At 38.0% G+C, this 14887-nt stretch overlaps 1 protein-coding gene across 1 annotated transcript in view; it reads left to right on the top strand.

Moving 5' to 3' along the window:
- afg1lb (AFG1 like ATPase b) overlaps positions 1 to 13125 on the top strand; it is a 48598-nt gene extending 35473 nt beyond the window's left edge. Inside the window, exons 9-13 of the mRNA XM_015351138.2 lie at positions 283 to 353; positions 631 to 731; positions 7557 to 7697; positions 8501 to 8614; positions 12590 to 13125. Coding sequence (XP_015206624.2) covers positions 283 to 353; positions 631 to 731; positions 7557 to 7697; positions 8501 to 8614; positions 12590 to 12727 — 565 coding nt within the window. The 3' untranslated portion in view covers positions 12728 to 13125. The remainder of the gene's footprint in view (positions 1 to 282; positions 354 to 630; positions 732 to 7556; positions 7698 to 8500; positions 8615 to 12589) is intronic.
- Positions 13126 to 14887: the final 1762 nt, after the last annotated feature.

Below are 14887 nucleotides of genomic sequence, written 5' to 3'. Positions count from 1 at the left end.
TGTACACATAGCATTAATGGATTTGCTTTGCCTCTATTGCCTCATTACTGGCTTCAGCTTTCAAGTGTGGACGTCTTTCAGTGTATGCAAATAAGGCAGAATCATCTACCTGAGAGTTACTATTCCCTGCTTTTAATGTGTATTCTAAATCTAATGTTTGTATTTAGAGTATAACATCCTGTTCTTTTTTTGATGGGCAAAAAGCTAAGCGGGCCCCAGCAGCTGTTTGATGTTGGCTTCAAGTGTTATTAATTTCATATTCTATTCTTCTTTTCACTGTAGCACAAGTGAAGCTGATGTGGAGGCTGTCATGGATAAGCTGTTTGATGAGCTGGCTCAAAAACAAAATGATAGTACGTAAGTTAATTTCTCTTGAAAGAGCATACATTTAGAACACAATGCCCAATCTCCGCTGACCAATTAGTAAGTTCCATTGGTGAACATGGGTTGATGCCGCACACTCAAGTGGCTGCCATTGTATCAGTATTTTGTCTTATTTATTAGTTGAATCATGTGCTATTATTCATCAGGCCGTGCATTTCCTAGTGCTGAGAGATGTTTTTTTTTCCTCTTTTTTATTGTTGTTGTAATTACCCAGGCAAGACATAGCCTTTGTTCGTGTTCCCATAGTTACCCGGCCAAGGATTCTGAAAGTGCAAGGCAGAAAGCTGAGACTGAGTAAAGCTTGTGGGACTGTAGCCGACTGCACATTTGAGGAGCTGTGTGACAGAGTGAGTAAATGTCTCCCGCACTGTGCCTGGACATTAAGACACTTTTCACAAAAAGGGACACATTTCAGCACTTTTTGTCTCCTCGTCTTTGCTTAGACTCAACTAGAAAAACTCTTGTAGTGTTATTGTATATTGTGTTTCTTATAGAGACAACAAATTAGTCAATTCAAAAATAGTGGCTAGGGTTGTTGTAAGGACAGCAGGCCACTGTTACGGTGACATGGCCCATGCTGATAAATTCTGCTGGAGTGTTTCTTTCATGACAGCTGCCTGTATGTAATCAATGGAGCACAGGCTGTGCTTTACTTCTGTCTATGAAGAAATAGAGAAACGCAAAAGCACTAGTCCAGTGGTCCAAGTCTACCAGTCTTGGTCAAAATAATCTTAGTTATTTTGTCTTCATTCCAGCTTTGCTTTCAGTTTCTTATTGAGTACGTAACTGGGCTACCGTATATCCGGTCGCTGAAGATCAAGGCTGATATATGTTTAATTCAGTGTTCAGTGAAGTGACAGTTCACCTGGAAGAGAAAGAATAGTAGGCTCAGGGGTACCGTAGGACTGGAACTGAGACCCTTACATCATGATCTTAATTCACCTAAGATGTAATACAGAATCTGAAGCTGTGTGAGAACTGAAATATTTTATTAAATGCAAATATGTGTTTATATCTCCATATATTCTCACATACAATTATATCTACTGTACATCTAATTATTATTTTTATTTCAGGCATTGTACACTAATTGACTGTTTTAATGTCCTAATGAGTATATCTCAATAGGCTATCTGATGTATATTTATGCAGTAATTGATTAGCTCTCCACTTTATTTAATTGGGAAATAAGGGTTCCTTTAACATGGTATGTTTTTCAGATAATTCATGTTAGATGATATAAGATCTGAGTTGAGCCAAATGTGCATGTCCTGATCTTGACAATGTAAAATACTGTAAGTTATAATGGAGTAAAGAGTGTGCATCCTGCTGTTTTTTTATTTGAAGAAATTTCTTTAGACAGCACGTCAATTACATTGTGCGTGCATTCTTGTCTCATTTTTGAATTTTTCAGAATTGTCCTTAGAAAGATAATAAGGAAAGGCTTCTCCAAATTCAGTGAAGTGTAAAACTGACTTGTTGCTTCTATTCCTAAGAAAGTAGGATACTGTTGTATTGGTAAACTCTTTTTATCAATGCTGCTGTAACCCAATGGATGGAGAGATTGTAGACTAAATCCCATCAAGATACAAGTACTGGAATTTCACCCCGACAGGTAGATGAAGGAGAGTGAAGTACAGAGCATTTCAGCTGCTCTCTTTCTATTTCATCCCATTGAAAGTTGTCTTTAGTTTTTCTTTTGCAGGCTGCATGCTGACACAGCTATCCTCCAAATTCCGTCCAGTCACTTGTGACACATGCACCTTCACAATCAGGAGTACGCTAAAGCCCATTTGTAAATCGCAAGGACACATGTCATCAGCTGAGGGTCATAGTTGTCTCAGCTCCAGTGGAGCTGGATGGGCTTGAAGACAGATAGATTTTCTTTCACCTGTCCTATAGCCCTGACCACAGTGGGCTCACAGTGTGAAAAGAACGTTAATGCCCAGACAGGGCATATTTTAGAGGGTGTGTTTCACGCCTTACCTTCATGCCCTGTGCCAGTGTGACAGGTTACCATAAACTGACTTAGGTAACTGTGAGGGGGTTGAAAATAAAGTGTTTGCCAACCTCAGATAGACGGATGGATAATAATAAATTTTCTATGAACTCCCTTCACGAAACCCGTTGCACTGAGCAATAGCACATACATAATACTGTACATATCACGGAAGTTAAATGTAAAAAAAGGCAAGCATAATAATTTACCTAGTAAAACTAAATTATCCATTAAAAGCTTATGTAAAAACCTAATTAATTAAGGCATAAACATGCTAGTAGTCTCAGAGTCTGGAATAGTTTGGGCATTTGCTTTTACAGATGAGGTGTTGGGGAGAAGGCTTTATCCCCCAATGTGGGAAGCTTTGGCGGAGTCTTTGGTAGAGTAAGAAGGCCTGAATCCACACAGTGTGGATTAAGAGTTGCAGTGAAACTCTAAAATCTTAAAATAACCTGAAGCTGGACCATTCAGTGACTTAAAGTCCACTCTCCGTTTTCCAGGGAGTTTTGCATTAAACTGGAGTTATATACAGTATTGAAGTATAGGAGAGCTGTCCAACCCTGGTTCTGGAGATCTGTTCCATAACACAATCCAATCATTCTTATTGGTCGTTAATCAATTAAGCAAGTAAGCAAGCAGTGTTTTAATTAAGGGAATTATGGTCCTTGAGTGCTGAATGATATTCTGATTTTTATTCTCAATTATCTCTGAATTAGTTAATTGAGCACACCACATGTTTAATTGATCATAGCTAATTTCTTCCAGACCTTAAGAAATTGATCATTTGAAGGTACTATACAGTACCTATAGCATCTGCTGGACTGGGGGTCTTAAGGACCAGGAGTTATATTACCCTGATGTAGAGTACTTTTAGTTAGCACACAAGTTGCAGACTTTTAGATATCCAGAAGCATTATTCGTATCTGAGAAGATTCAGTAAATAAGACATTTAATTAGTGCATTCTTGATACAGTAAATGTATCATATTTCACCATCAGATGGGCAGACTGATAGGGTCATACACAGTGTTGCAAAGGTGGAAGAACGATACCTTCTGAATATTTCTAACTCACACTTCAAGTGATAGGATAATAGTATTATTAAAGTTTTTTAACTTCCATTAAGTATTTGAGATTAGCAAATTTAACAAATACACAATTTTAACAAGTCATTCAGTTTTGCAAAGGTGGTTTTGTATAACGTTTGAGAAACCACAGTAGTAGTATCTGATTAGGTCAGCATGTAAGTCTCAGTAATCAACATGACTCATCTGAATTACCAGTGTCAATTTGCAAATCCTAATCTACAGTATAAAGGTCCCACACAGAACCCCAAGGAACACCCACAGTAAGTGGGACAGCATCAGATTTAAAACATCCAATAATTACACATCTCTTCCTGGGTGACAAGTAGGAGCTAAAGCAGTCATGGAAAGGATTGGTGATCCTTAGATAATTTTCCATGCTTTCTAGTAGGATGGCATGTTTGACCATATAACAAGCTGCCCTTAAAGGGGAACTGCAACAGTTCTTTATATTAGGGTTATAAAGAATCGGTAATGATGAGTTCATTTGAAACCACAGTGAAAGTACAATTTACACAGTAACGTGTAAAACCCCCAATTTACATCACAAAACAGACAACATTTCCATGTATGCACAGTGCTATATTGCCGTAATTGTCTGTGATTCAGAACGAGGCAAGAAAACTTCCGGTGTCATGAAGCAGTCCTATTTCATTGTAAACAAGCACACTTGTGAATACATCTCCTTTAATCCAATAGAAATATTGCTCTTAGTCATAAAACAAATTATCAGAATATCATTCAACAGATCTTAATTTGGGTCTTGTCTTAATCATAATTATGATAAAAAAGGTTACTTAAATTGTGAAGATACTGTAGATTTTCTTCTATTTTTATACAGTATGAAGCACTGATATCACTCTTTCACTGTGTTCTTTTTTCATTGGTTGCTTTTTATGGACAAAATGGTAGGATTGGCACCTGGATTGGGCACGTTTTGTTTCAGTGTCTGAAATGAAAATATATTTCATATTACGAATTGTCAGGCTTCATAATCATGTAAACTTCAAAGCAGAGAAAATTGCAATACACAATCCCAAATAGAAAAAGATTGTATTTCAAATATTGTCAGTTTCAATAAAGCACATGCTTTAGACCAAAGCAAATTTTGCTACTATATTAATTTATATATACATTTTTTAGATACTTTAACTAGACTGCCGATTTGAATGAGTGCAATTGAATTGAATTCAACATACCGACTTTGAGATGGTTTTGCCAACAAATAATGCTTACTTGTTAACTCTGCCTGCAGATCATATTAAAACATGTTTTCAGTGAAATGTCTGCAGCACTTATTTGCTTGTACATCACATTACATTAGTCATTACAGTGACTAGTGAGCAGAACGAGCTAGTTTTATGTATATAATTCTCACAAGCCCTTGCTCTTCCCCATGGTGAGACAACATGGCAACCACACAGTACTTTTACAAAGTTCATGATTTTGTAAAATTCTGGGATACCATCAATTAATTTATGTTGTTACCAATATTTAATAACTTGTCTGAGAAATTGGGACCGCAGTTTCTCTTTAATTCAGAGTTTGTAAAATATTCCAATAGCATCAGTTAATTTATTTTGTTACTGAGATTTAATAACCAGTCTGAAAAAATCTGGACTAGAGTTCTCCTTTAAATCCAGAAGCAGAAGAATCTTAAGCAACCCAGAGTCAGAAGCCATCAGCACAATTAACTACCTCTACAAGGGTTGAAACCTCACTGAAACATTTCAGATGCCTCATTAAATGCTAAATTAAATTGTAATTTTGCTTCTTCTGTCCACTCAAGACTTTTTTCAAAGAAGGGCATGTTAGAAACAGGACAATATTGTAAATTGTAAAGTATGTGGGGGTGTATGGTATTTTTTGTTTCTACTCAGGTGTGGTAACAGCAGAGTTTAAGCCTACTGTACAGAGGTCCAGATTTCAAGGACTCAATGATGAGGTTAGTAACATATGGACAAAGAGCAAAGAAGCCAAGTACAGGTAGCACAGGTGGTCCAGTTGGTCTCATTAGCTTCCAAATCAGTCACGTAGGTAGGTATCAACTGCAGTAAAACCCATAAGTGTGAAAGCTGGAGAGGGTGGGCTTGTCATGATAGCACAAGGTGGTGTCAACAACTGGTTATTGATAGTAAATAATAGGTTGTGAAAGAATCATTTGGATGTGTTGCATTTTTCAGTAGAGGCAGGAACTGCAAACTTATTAGCAGGTTTAATATTTTTCTTAATTGTGGAGTACAGGATTGTAGGATTGCTGCGACCCCTTAGTGGTTGTAAAAAGGGACTAACGTTGAAAGCAACACCTATTGACAGGTTGCAGCCCAACTTCATGTTCCACCCATTGGTATGTATAAGACTTTGGAGATTTATTTCCTCAAAAGCACAACAACTGACAGTTTACTAGAGTAATTTTAACCAGATTTTCTTTGTGTTGTTACCAATTGGTAAGAGAATGAAGTGAGTTCCACAGTTTTATTCCATTATTCTCAATTTCCCAATTAACTGTCCAGCAGTTAATTGCCATTTAACTGTTTCTTGGAGTGCCAAACTTATGCATTGAACTTTTTGTTGGTAGGCATAACTGTTGTCACTTTGTTGTCCACAAAACAGTTGAAATTGATAATCATTTACAAGAGCTCTTCAGACAATTCCCTGTCCATACCAAAGATGATGTGATAATGAGTGTTTTGCTTGTGTGTTCGGCTTCCTTGAAAACCCAATGACATTCAGGATCACTTCCAAAAATTCCTAAATGTTCTCAGGCTTTACTGAAATAATGTACTGTACACAACAAAAAGCATAATTGCCCATTTCAGATATTGAAATAATTTAATGTTTTAAAATAATTTTGTTGAGAAAGAGCAACTTTGTAGAGGAATTTCCAAAGTAATAACATTTTTGCTGGACCAAAGATACTTTCATTACTGCATTTAGGAACATGTTTTTTCCATACAGTACAACATTTAATGTGTTATTACATGATTCAGGTTTTATGGATATCTTTTTCTGTGCTCATAAAACTTTCCTTGTTCCAGACAAGCTGCCTAAGTCAGTCAGTGTCCGAATCGTCCCATTGTGCTTGTTTGTGTGCCCTGAGATGCTCTAGTGTCCTGTTTAGGGTGTAATTCCTTCATGCGCCTTTCACTGATAAGAGAGGGTAAATGGATAGAGTGCTGCTCTATGCATTGTGCTCTATGAACTGTCTAGATTTTGCCATTCCAGACATAATGTGCATATTAGTTAGACCGCCTAACTATTTTATCAGATAATAAAAGAGTAAAAAACACACAGGCTACTTAAGATAAGATAAGATAACTTTATTGGCCATATACAATTTCTTGTATTAGATTTTTTTTCCCAGCATACCCCAACTTGCTCTCCATGAGACACACAGACAGTGAGAGAAGCTTGGGGTCAGAGTGCAGGGTCAGCCATTTATATGGTGCCCCTGGAGCACTTGGGGTTAAGGGCTTTGCTCAGGGGCCCAACGGAGTAGGATTCCTCTGCCAGTCTCGGGATACGAACCAGCAATCTTCCAGCCACAGGTGCAGATCCTTAGCCACAGATCCACCACACCGCCCATTACTCAGTATACTCACTTTTCTATTGGATTAGAACAAATTGGTAGAATAACAGGCATGAGTTTAGCAAAAATATATTCATCTCATTGTTTTCCTTTATGGGACACATACGTTATTTAGCACCAGTAATGTATAGTAATGGTTGTAGGTAGCAGAAAGTAGCTGAGGTATGTTTAGTTTCAGAGAAGAGTTGTGTGTGGTGGTGAGGTTTTTTTGAATAGCTGCCTTCACTCAGCAATTTTGAGACTCAGGATCAGAATTGATCAAAGATAAAGAAGCTTTCAGTCCTTTTGTGCTATTAAACCTTAAGCTTTTTACAGGGCTAAGAACTGAGAGACAAAATACTGACCCTCACAAGGTTCAAAAATAAAATCTCCTTGGTCTATTCACAACTTACTCTGTTTTCAAAGATTCACTTGGTTTTATTTGTAGACATTTCATTATGAAGTGGTTTCGTATATTTTTCTGGACCTTTTTGTTAAAACTATAAACCTTTGCATTGCAGCCTCTGGGTGCCAGTGACTATTTGGAGATGTGCAGGCACTTTGACACAGTGTTTATCCGAAACATACCCCTCTTGACTCTGGCCAAGAAGACACAAGCCAGGCGCTTCATCACCCTCATCGATGCCTTCTACGAGCACAAAGTAAAGGGCTTTATTTCACCATAATGTCTTTTCTTCTTAATGGAGTCTATAACAACAGTTGGAAAGGTGTGACAGCAGCCAACATGTCCTTCAGCTCTGCTACTCTGACTCCTCATTCTTCATGATGTCAATTCCTAGAAAAATGATAAATAATATGGTCAAATTCTCTCTCTTCTGCATCCCTGGTTAACTCCTTACTTTGCTTGGGGGTCCTAACTTCCTACTCCTTCAGCCAAGTGGTTGACCCTCAGCTAAGCAGGTTCATAAAGTGTCTTTATGCCTCCTCAATAAATATTCCTACAATGAAATGGTTTAAGTTGCTGCTTATAGTTTAAAGCTAAATTATTAGTTACTTGTATCAATTTTTTACAGAAAACTAACAAACATTGGTTTTCTGTATTTCTTTGTACAATGTTTCTCTGTTACAATATGTTTTACGTGTTGGGTTTGTCAGTCGTACAAGGACTTCAGCAATACATTAGTAATCCTCTCTCCTGGCTTTGCATTTAAAAAGGTTTGTATTGTTTCTCGGTATCGACCTTTCTTTCTGTCAGATATGTATTCTGTTTGCTCTTATTCCATGTAGTCTTTTCTAGAAACTCACTTCTTACCCTGGTTTCTGTGGTGTTGCCTTTAAACCCTATTGCAACAATTTGGAGTCATGTGTGTCCCGGGTCCTGAAGCTCAGCTTCATGAAGAACTGGTGGAAAGGAGAGAGGGAAATGTAGTGACTTCAGCATCATGTAAATCCCACTGGAATCAGAAGCAGTTGCGAAGCTCAGCGGTGTCCTTGCCTTTTCCAGGTGCGGGTTGTGTGTCTAGCCAACGCGCCGCTGGAGAGCATTTTTCTTCATGACCACCAAGGCAGTGATGACGAGGCCCACAGGATACTCATGGATGACCTTGGGCTCAGCAGGGTAAACAGGGACTCTTCTTCAGTTTACTGATCACCAATGTTCATCAGCACATTTTAACCACAAACAAAAGGGACCCATGTCCACTTAATGCCCCAAGTCATGCAGAGAACATTTGCTGCCATTATGTCTAGGGCTGCATAGGAAATATCCTTTAGTGTTTCGTTTCAGGCTCTGTTGTACCCAATGGTTCATGCATTTCTAGTTTGCAGCTAGAAGCATTAATAATCAAATTGATAATTGAATTGTAGGATCCTAAGGTAATAGTCCTTTTTCCTGTGAGATGAACAATGACAAATTCTGTGCATGAGATGTTCTGTTGGAAAATAGATCAATACTCCAGATATCACAAGTTCAAGCCTTGGTCTTGCTGACTGCAACCCTGATTCCCCAAGTGGCAGAGCACATAATTAGCACGATTCTGCCAGAGTTGGCTAGTGTTTTTCGGCACCCTGCACAACAGCCCACTTGTGACTTACCTAGGCCTGTGGACTTCTAGTGACGTCAGTGAGGCACAGGGCGCTCCTTTCCTGTCAGGTGCTGCAGACCTTGCGGTGTGTAAAAATAAATAGATCAATGGTTTAGAGGGGTGAGTACATTGAAACCTACTTGCCCTTCCTCAGTCTGGCTGAGTGGGTAAAGGAGCCACTGATCCTATCTGCTGCTCCTGGTGGGCGGCAGTCCATCACATTTTTGATCATCCTTTCATCCAATGTCAAAAGACATGGAAGCAGTGGTAATAAATCGCGTGAAGTGAACAACTGATTCAGAGTCATTAAGACATCAGGGTGGAATGAAAAGGAGAAGAAACCGTGATCTTCCAGGCCAAGAAGTGAATGTCAGTACAGTAAAGAATCAGCTGGTGATTTGGATGGGAGCAGGGACACCCCACTTGGGTGGTTAACTTACAGTGGTTAACTGCTGATTCCAAAATAAAAAATAGCTACAGTAAATACATTTTATTTTCTTAATTTGTACATGGGCTCATGTTCTATGAATTTTAATGGTAATAAGGGCACGGTATTACACAAGGGTAGCATGAATCTATAAAGTAAATATATGGGTGGTGCTGAATGTGAATGTGCTACATACTGTATAGAAAGGACTTACAGTAGGTGACTCTGTTTACTTCTTTGTTTTCATACAGATAATCTGGGGAAGCAATAAGGAAATTTTAAGATGCAGAGTAAAAAAAGTATATGAGACATATCTGGATAGTCTTACCCAGAATTCTATCTACAGTTCTTGGTCAGCAGTTTACATCGACGATGCACAAATAGCTACACTGAAGAGAGCACGTAGAATAATATTCTATCTGAAGGGTATCTCACACAGTTTACAGGAACTGAATGTCTTAAGTCATGAGGAATTGTCATTTTAACTGTTTACCACAGAGATTCTTGGATCAAAAACACCTCACAGCCAAACAAGCAAAATAAGATAAATTAGTGGTAGTTTCCTATCTTGTAACTTGGCCTACATTTTGGACTGTAAGCTTTATTTGTACTTCTGGAAGTATTTTATGCATTCAGCATTTTTTCCTTACATTTAGTAACAAATTACCAGCATGAATGCATTCAGTGTTTTCAACGTTTATTTTATAATGCCATACCTCACTTTGAAAGTCAATTAGCATTTCTTTCATCTTCACAACATCCAGTTTTGCACATTTTTTAACTGTTATTTTATCATTATAAAAGGTTTTTACGATATTGTAGTTAATATTATTATACACTGATTATATCTCCATAAACCTGAAAAAAGAATTATTGACACATATTATTCAACAGCTGGTGAAAATACATGTTCAAGCATATACACATAAATCACTCGAGATATGGAAACACTAAGGAAGAGAACCAGATCAAGGGGAGTTTAAAGGGAAGTACTGCTATTTATCTCAAATGTTTGTTTATCATGAATTATCTCAGCACTCCCAAAGAGATTTTGGGGTCTTGTCTGCACACTTGAAATGTCCTTCCCCAACAGCCATGTGAGCAATTTTCCTCTCACTGCCCTTTTCTCTGGCCATCAGAAGTGCTTGCCTATCTGTGAGTCTGAAGCCTTTCCTTTTCTCTTTGTGACTTTTGTCATGCTTTAAAGAGGATGGCGAAGAAACATTGACAACCTGAAAAGAACAATTTGCTTTGAACGTGCCAGCTGATGCCTACTGTATGCAAGTATAACAACAGTTCAACATAAAGATATTCTTTGCACAGTTCCATCCTATATATCGGGGCGAATACAGCACTTGTTTCGGAGGCGTATGCAATGACTTAGTTAGAAAAATGTAAAAACTCCTGACAGCTGCATTCTTCTTTCAATACATATATCTATTTACTTCTTCACCTCCAGATACATTTATTCAGTTACTGTGCTTCCATGTACGTTTGCATGGCTATTGAAGTACTCTGTACTGATGATTCCATTTTGCCATTCTGTTTTATACCTGTATGAGTGTATGGCCATTCACTTTAACTCTTCCTCCTTTACATTCCAGGCTTATAATAATTACTGTAATATTATCTAAACCGAAAAGCTTTTCACATCGCAGGTAATTAGTGTGACACATCTCTTAATTAACTAATGTTCACTTTAAAAGCAAACTAGACATGATCGATGACATGCAAGGGTGAAGTCAATTTTAAAAAACATCTGCACATGAATGAATAATTATAGGTATGGGTATATAGGTGTGCAGTATTTGTTATATTGAAATGTACACATAGCAAGTTCATGGCTGTTTGTACCCCTTAGTTTTGATAGATACTTTGATAGTGCGCTCGATGTTGATAAAAGGTATCAAACAGTATCTATAAAATCAGGCACTCAGCTTACACAGACAAGAATAAAGACCAGAGAACAGGACAATGATTAGTATTCAGGATAGATTTTAGACTGTCCTTGTAAGTGAATGTCCTGTCCCTCTAAGATGATCCTCCCAGAGTCAGTCTGTGATTTGAGGCCTGTACTAAACTCTTCCAGCAACATGATCACAACAGCTACAATCCCCAAGCTAGTATGACCTCTTTCTTTTTCGGTTTTGTGTTTCGAGGCTACACAAAACGTAAGTCAGACGGTGAATATACCATAAAATAGACAAACTGTACCATATACCTTACATTCTTGAACATGAAGGGCAAATGAAATGAAACTAGATTTGAATTAAACAGAAATATTTAGATTCCTTTGTCCTTATAGATCTGACTTCAGTAGTCCCGGTTAGTTTGCCAACAGCTGCAGTTATTTAGAGATGTCAGCGGCAGGACAGTGTCCTGTATCTCTCTTTGTCTGTGTCTCGGCACCAGTGGAGAATAACCCAGTAGGCTGGAGAGCTGCTGGGTGCAGAGGAGCGAGGCTCAGGGAGAACAGGAAGTGGCAGAGCCCATGGTTGCCACACGTTTTCCGAGGAGGAGGAAAAAGCCCTTGTCTGGGGTGGTAGCATCTCAGTTTCTTGTTTGTTATTTCTTTCTCCAAGACGTGTGAAAATATTGGAACAAAAATAGGATGGGAGACAGTGTTTTTTCCCTTCGAGGTTATTTCCTCATGAAAAAAATGTTTCTTACTTAGGTTTTGTTTTCCTTTCCACTGCTGGTGTTAGCACCTCCTTGTAACCAGTGCTCTCAGGTACCCAGCGGTTACTGGAGGGGTGCCCTGGAGAAGACCTACAGTACTGTGGCTTCAAACAAGGATTTCCCACTATACTTACCTGTCAGCACTTCAAATTCCTGCTTAGCTCTTGAAATAAGAAATACATATTCCCTAAATACCCAATAACATTTTTACATATGAATAGAACCAGCTATACTCTTCATAAGTTACTGATCCTCTTACCCATTTAGTTCTTTCTTGCCTAAATCCTGAACAATTTCAAGTATTTCAACTTCTGAATGTTAAGAGCCATCTCCACACTTTTTAAACAACAGATTTGATGATGATCGTCACTGTCTTAAAAGGATCCTTTTTTGTGTTATCTAGGATTCGGCACATGAACTGTCTATTTTCAGCGGTGAGGAGGAGATCTTTGCATTCCAGAGAACGGTGTCCCGTCTGACTGAGATGCAGACAGAGCAGTACTGGATTGAAGGTGACAGGAGCAAACGAGTATCCCTGTGAGGGCTCTTAGCTGATCAGCTCCCAGCATGCACTGGGAAAGCACATATGTTTTTAAATACAGCCAAGGAAGGAAGCAGTGCAATTTATTTATTATCATATTGAAAACTTAATATTGTCCTACCTTAAAGTTACAATTACCAGTGTCCAAAATGTATCTTCCAGATGTACAGTGAATAATGTTTTATGTTCTAAAAATATTCTGAATATTCTAATAATGAAATTGTTCAGACATCAGGTACAGATATTCCTTGATGACATTTTAGATGAGGGAAAGGTGTGGTATTTAAACATGGAATTTATAAGAATTGTTCGTTTGTCACAAATGAAAAACTGCCTTAAATCTGTAAGACTTGTCACTGACTGGTGAACACCCAAGTAAATTATCTTTGAAATCATAACTTCTGTGTTTGTGAGCATTTTTCCATTTGATAAATAGTGTCAGTACTTCAAATCAAATTGAACCTAAAAGTTAATTTTTTGTCTAATTTTCCTTTTACATATAAAATCCTTTATACAGATAGATCTTAAACATCTTTTGTTTTGATCCGGAGATATCAGATGGTGAGCCATTAAAACTGTGTCAAAGGTTTACATTTGCGGGATTTCCTTAACTTTATAGTATCTATTAAATGAGTCTGTTGTTCAACTAACAGGTTTTCATGATTAGTAGTTAAATATTTATTTTCAATATGGTTGTGGTAGATTATTCCAACATCAGGCTGGTTGAAGATATCGAGAAGTTTGGGCTGGTTCAGAAACAAACTACTGCCATCTACTGGAATAGCTGAGGTTTATGCACACAGCTGTTGCCTGTTAAAAGGGGCAGTTTTCAAACCAGAACTGTAATACAAAGGACAGCCTGAACAGGTGATTTTTCTGTGCTTTTGCTGATGAATTGTCCAAACTGTTGCTTTACGTATTCTCCACAAGTAATAGCCACGCATTTTAGCATGTCAAGGTTTTGTTGTTCCAGCAGAAAGGGTTCTGCTTTTTAAAGTGAGCTGTGCAGTTGTTAGGTTTCTGGACTTGTGGGTTTTAATCCCAGCTGAGACACGGCTGTTGTATCCCTGAGCTGTATAAGTGGGTGCAGATTTAAGTCACTTAGCAGCCAACAAATTAATGTTAGTACCTGGCTGATGTGTCTGGAGCATCATCACAGGAATATGAAAACCTAAATACTCATGCTCTGCTTGCCTGGGTGGAAAACAAAGGGGAAAATGGAAACATATTCTAATACTTTTTCTGTATTGTACATGATGGTTACCAAGATAATTGTATTTGCCAAAATCTAAAACATTTACTTGTAAAATATTCACTAATAGAAATAATAGTATTATTGTGTGACTAATTCTTGAGTTTATTCAATATCTGAAATGTTATTTGCGTAGTGTTATTATAAATAGATTATTCTGACAATAACCAGCCTTGATTCTAATATAGAGCCTTATCCAGCCCTGACAATAAATTAAAGGTTTGGTCTAACAAAGATGGGGAGGTAATGCTACCATTTCATGTTACACTGAGAACAGTGAGAATTGGAAATGCGTATTGAATTAGGCTGGGTTGAATTTAGATTATAACTTCATTGTGAGTTTATATTTAGCAGAGTTTCTGTCAGGATTGTTTATGGGCTGAATTCAGAGGTAATGCTGTTAGTTAGTGTTTGAGCACACCTGAATGAGGGATGTTCTGAAACTCAGATAGGGGCCCAGGGTACATGTCAGTTACAAATCCCTTTTGACCCAAGAGAGCAAATTTACAAATGCAGCCAAAAAAAATTAAATCAATTCCCTGTGATAAATAATTGGGCGGGGGCAAAAAAGAGAAGAGAGTGTTCCTTCAGGACCAATGAAGGGAAGCGCTGTTACACACTGACAGACTGAAGGAACTGAAATATTTTTGCTTTGAGAAGAAAAGAAAATGAGGGGACCTGGTACAAGCACTCCGAATCCTAACAGGCACTGGCAAAGTCAGCCCAGTGCATTTAGTCAGAATGAACACTGAAACGTACCAGAGGACAGGAGAAAACTAATGGATGGTGAAGTGTATTCATTTAAAACCAAGATCAACAGGCACTTCTGTACACAAAGGGTTGTGGGAGTATGGAACACGTTGTCCAGTAATGTTGTGAAATACAGATACTTTAACTTCTTTCAAGTT

The sequence above is a fragment of the Lepisosteus oculatus genome, chromosome 2 (genome assembly GCF_040954835.1).
Source record: "Lepisosteus oculatus isolate fLepOcu1 chromosome 2, fLepOcu1.hap2, whole genome shotgun sequence".
NCBI classification, from domain to species: domain Eukaryota; kingdom Metazoa; phylum Chordata; class Actinopteri; order Semionotiformes; family Lepisosteidae; genus Lepisosteus; species Lepisosteus oculatus.
This window is presented reverse-complemented; position numbering and strand designations above follow the sequence as displayed.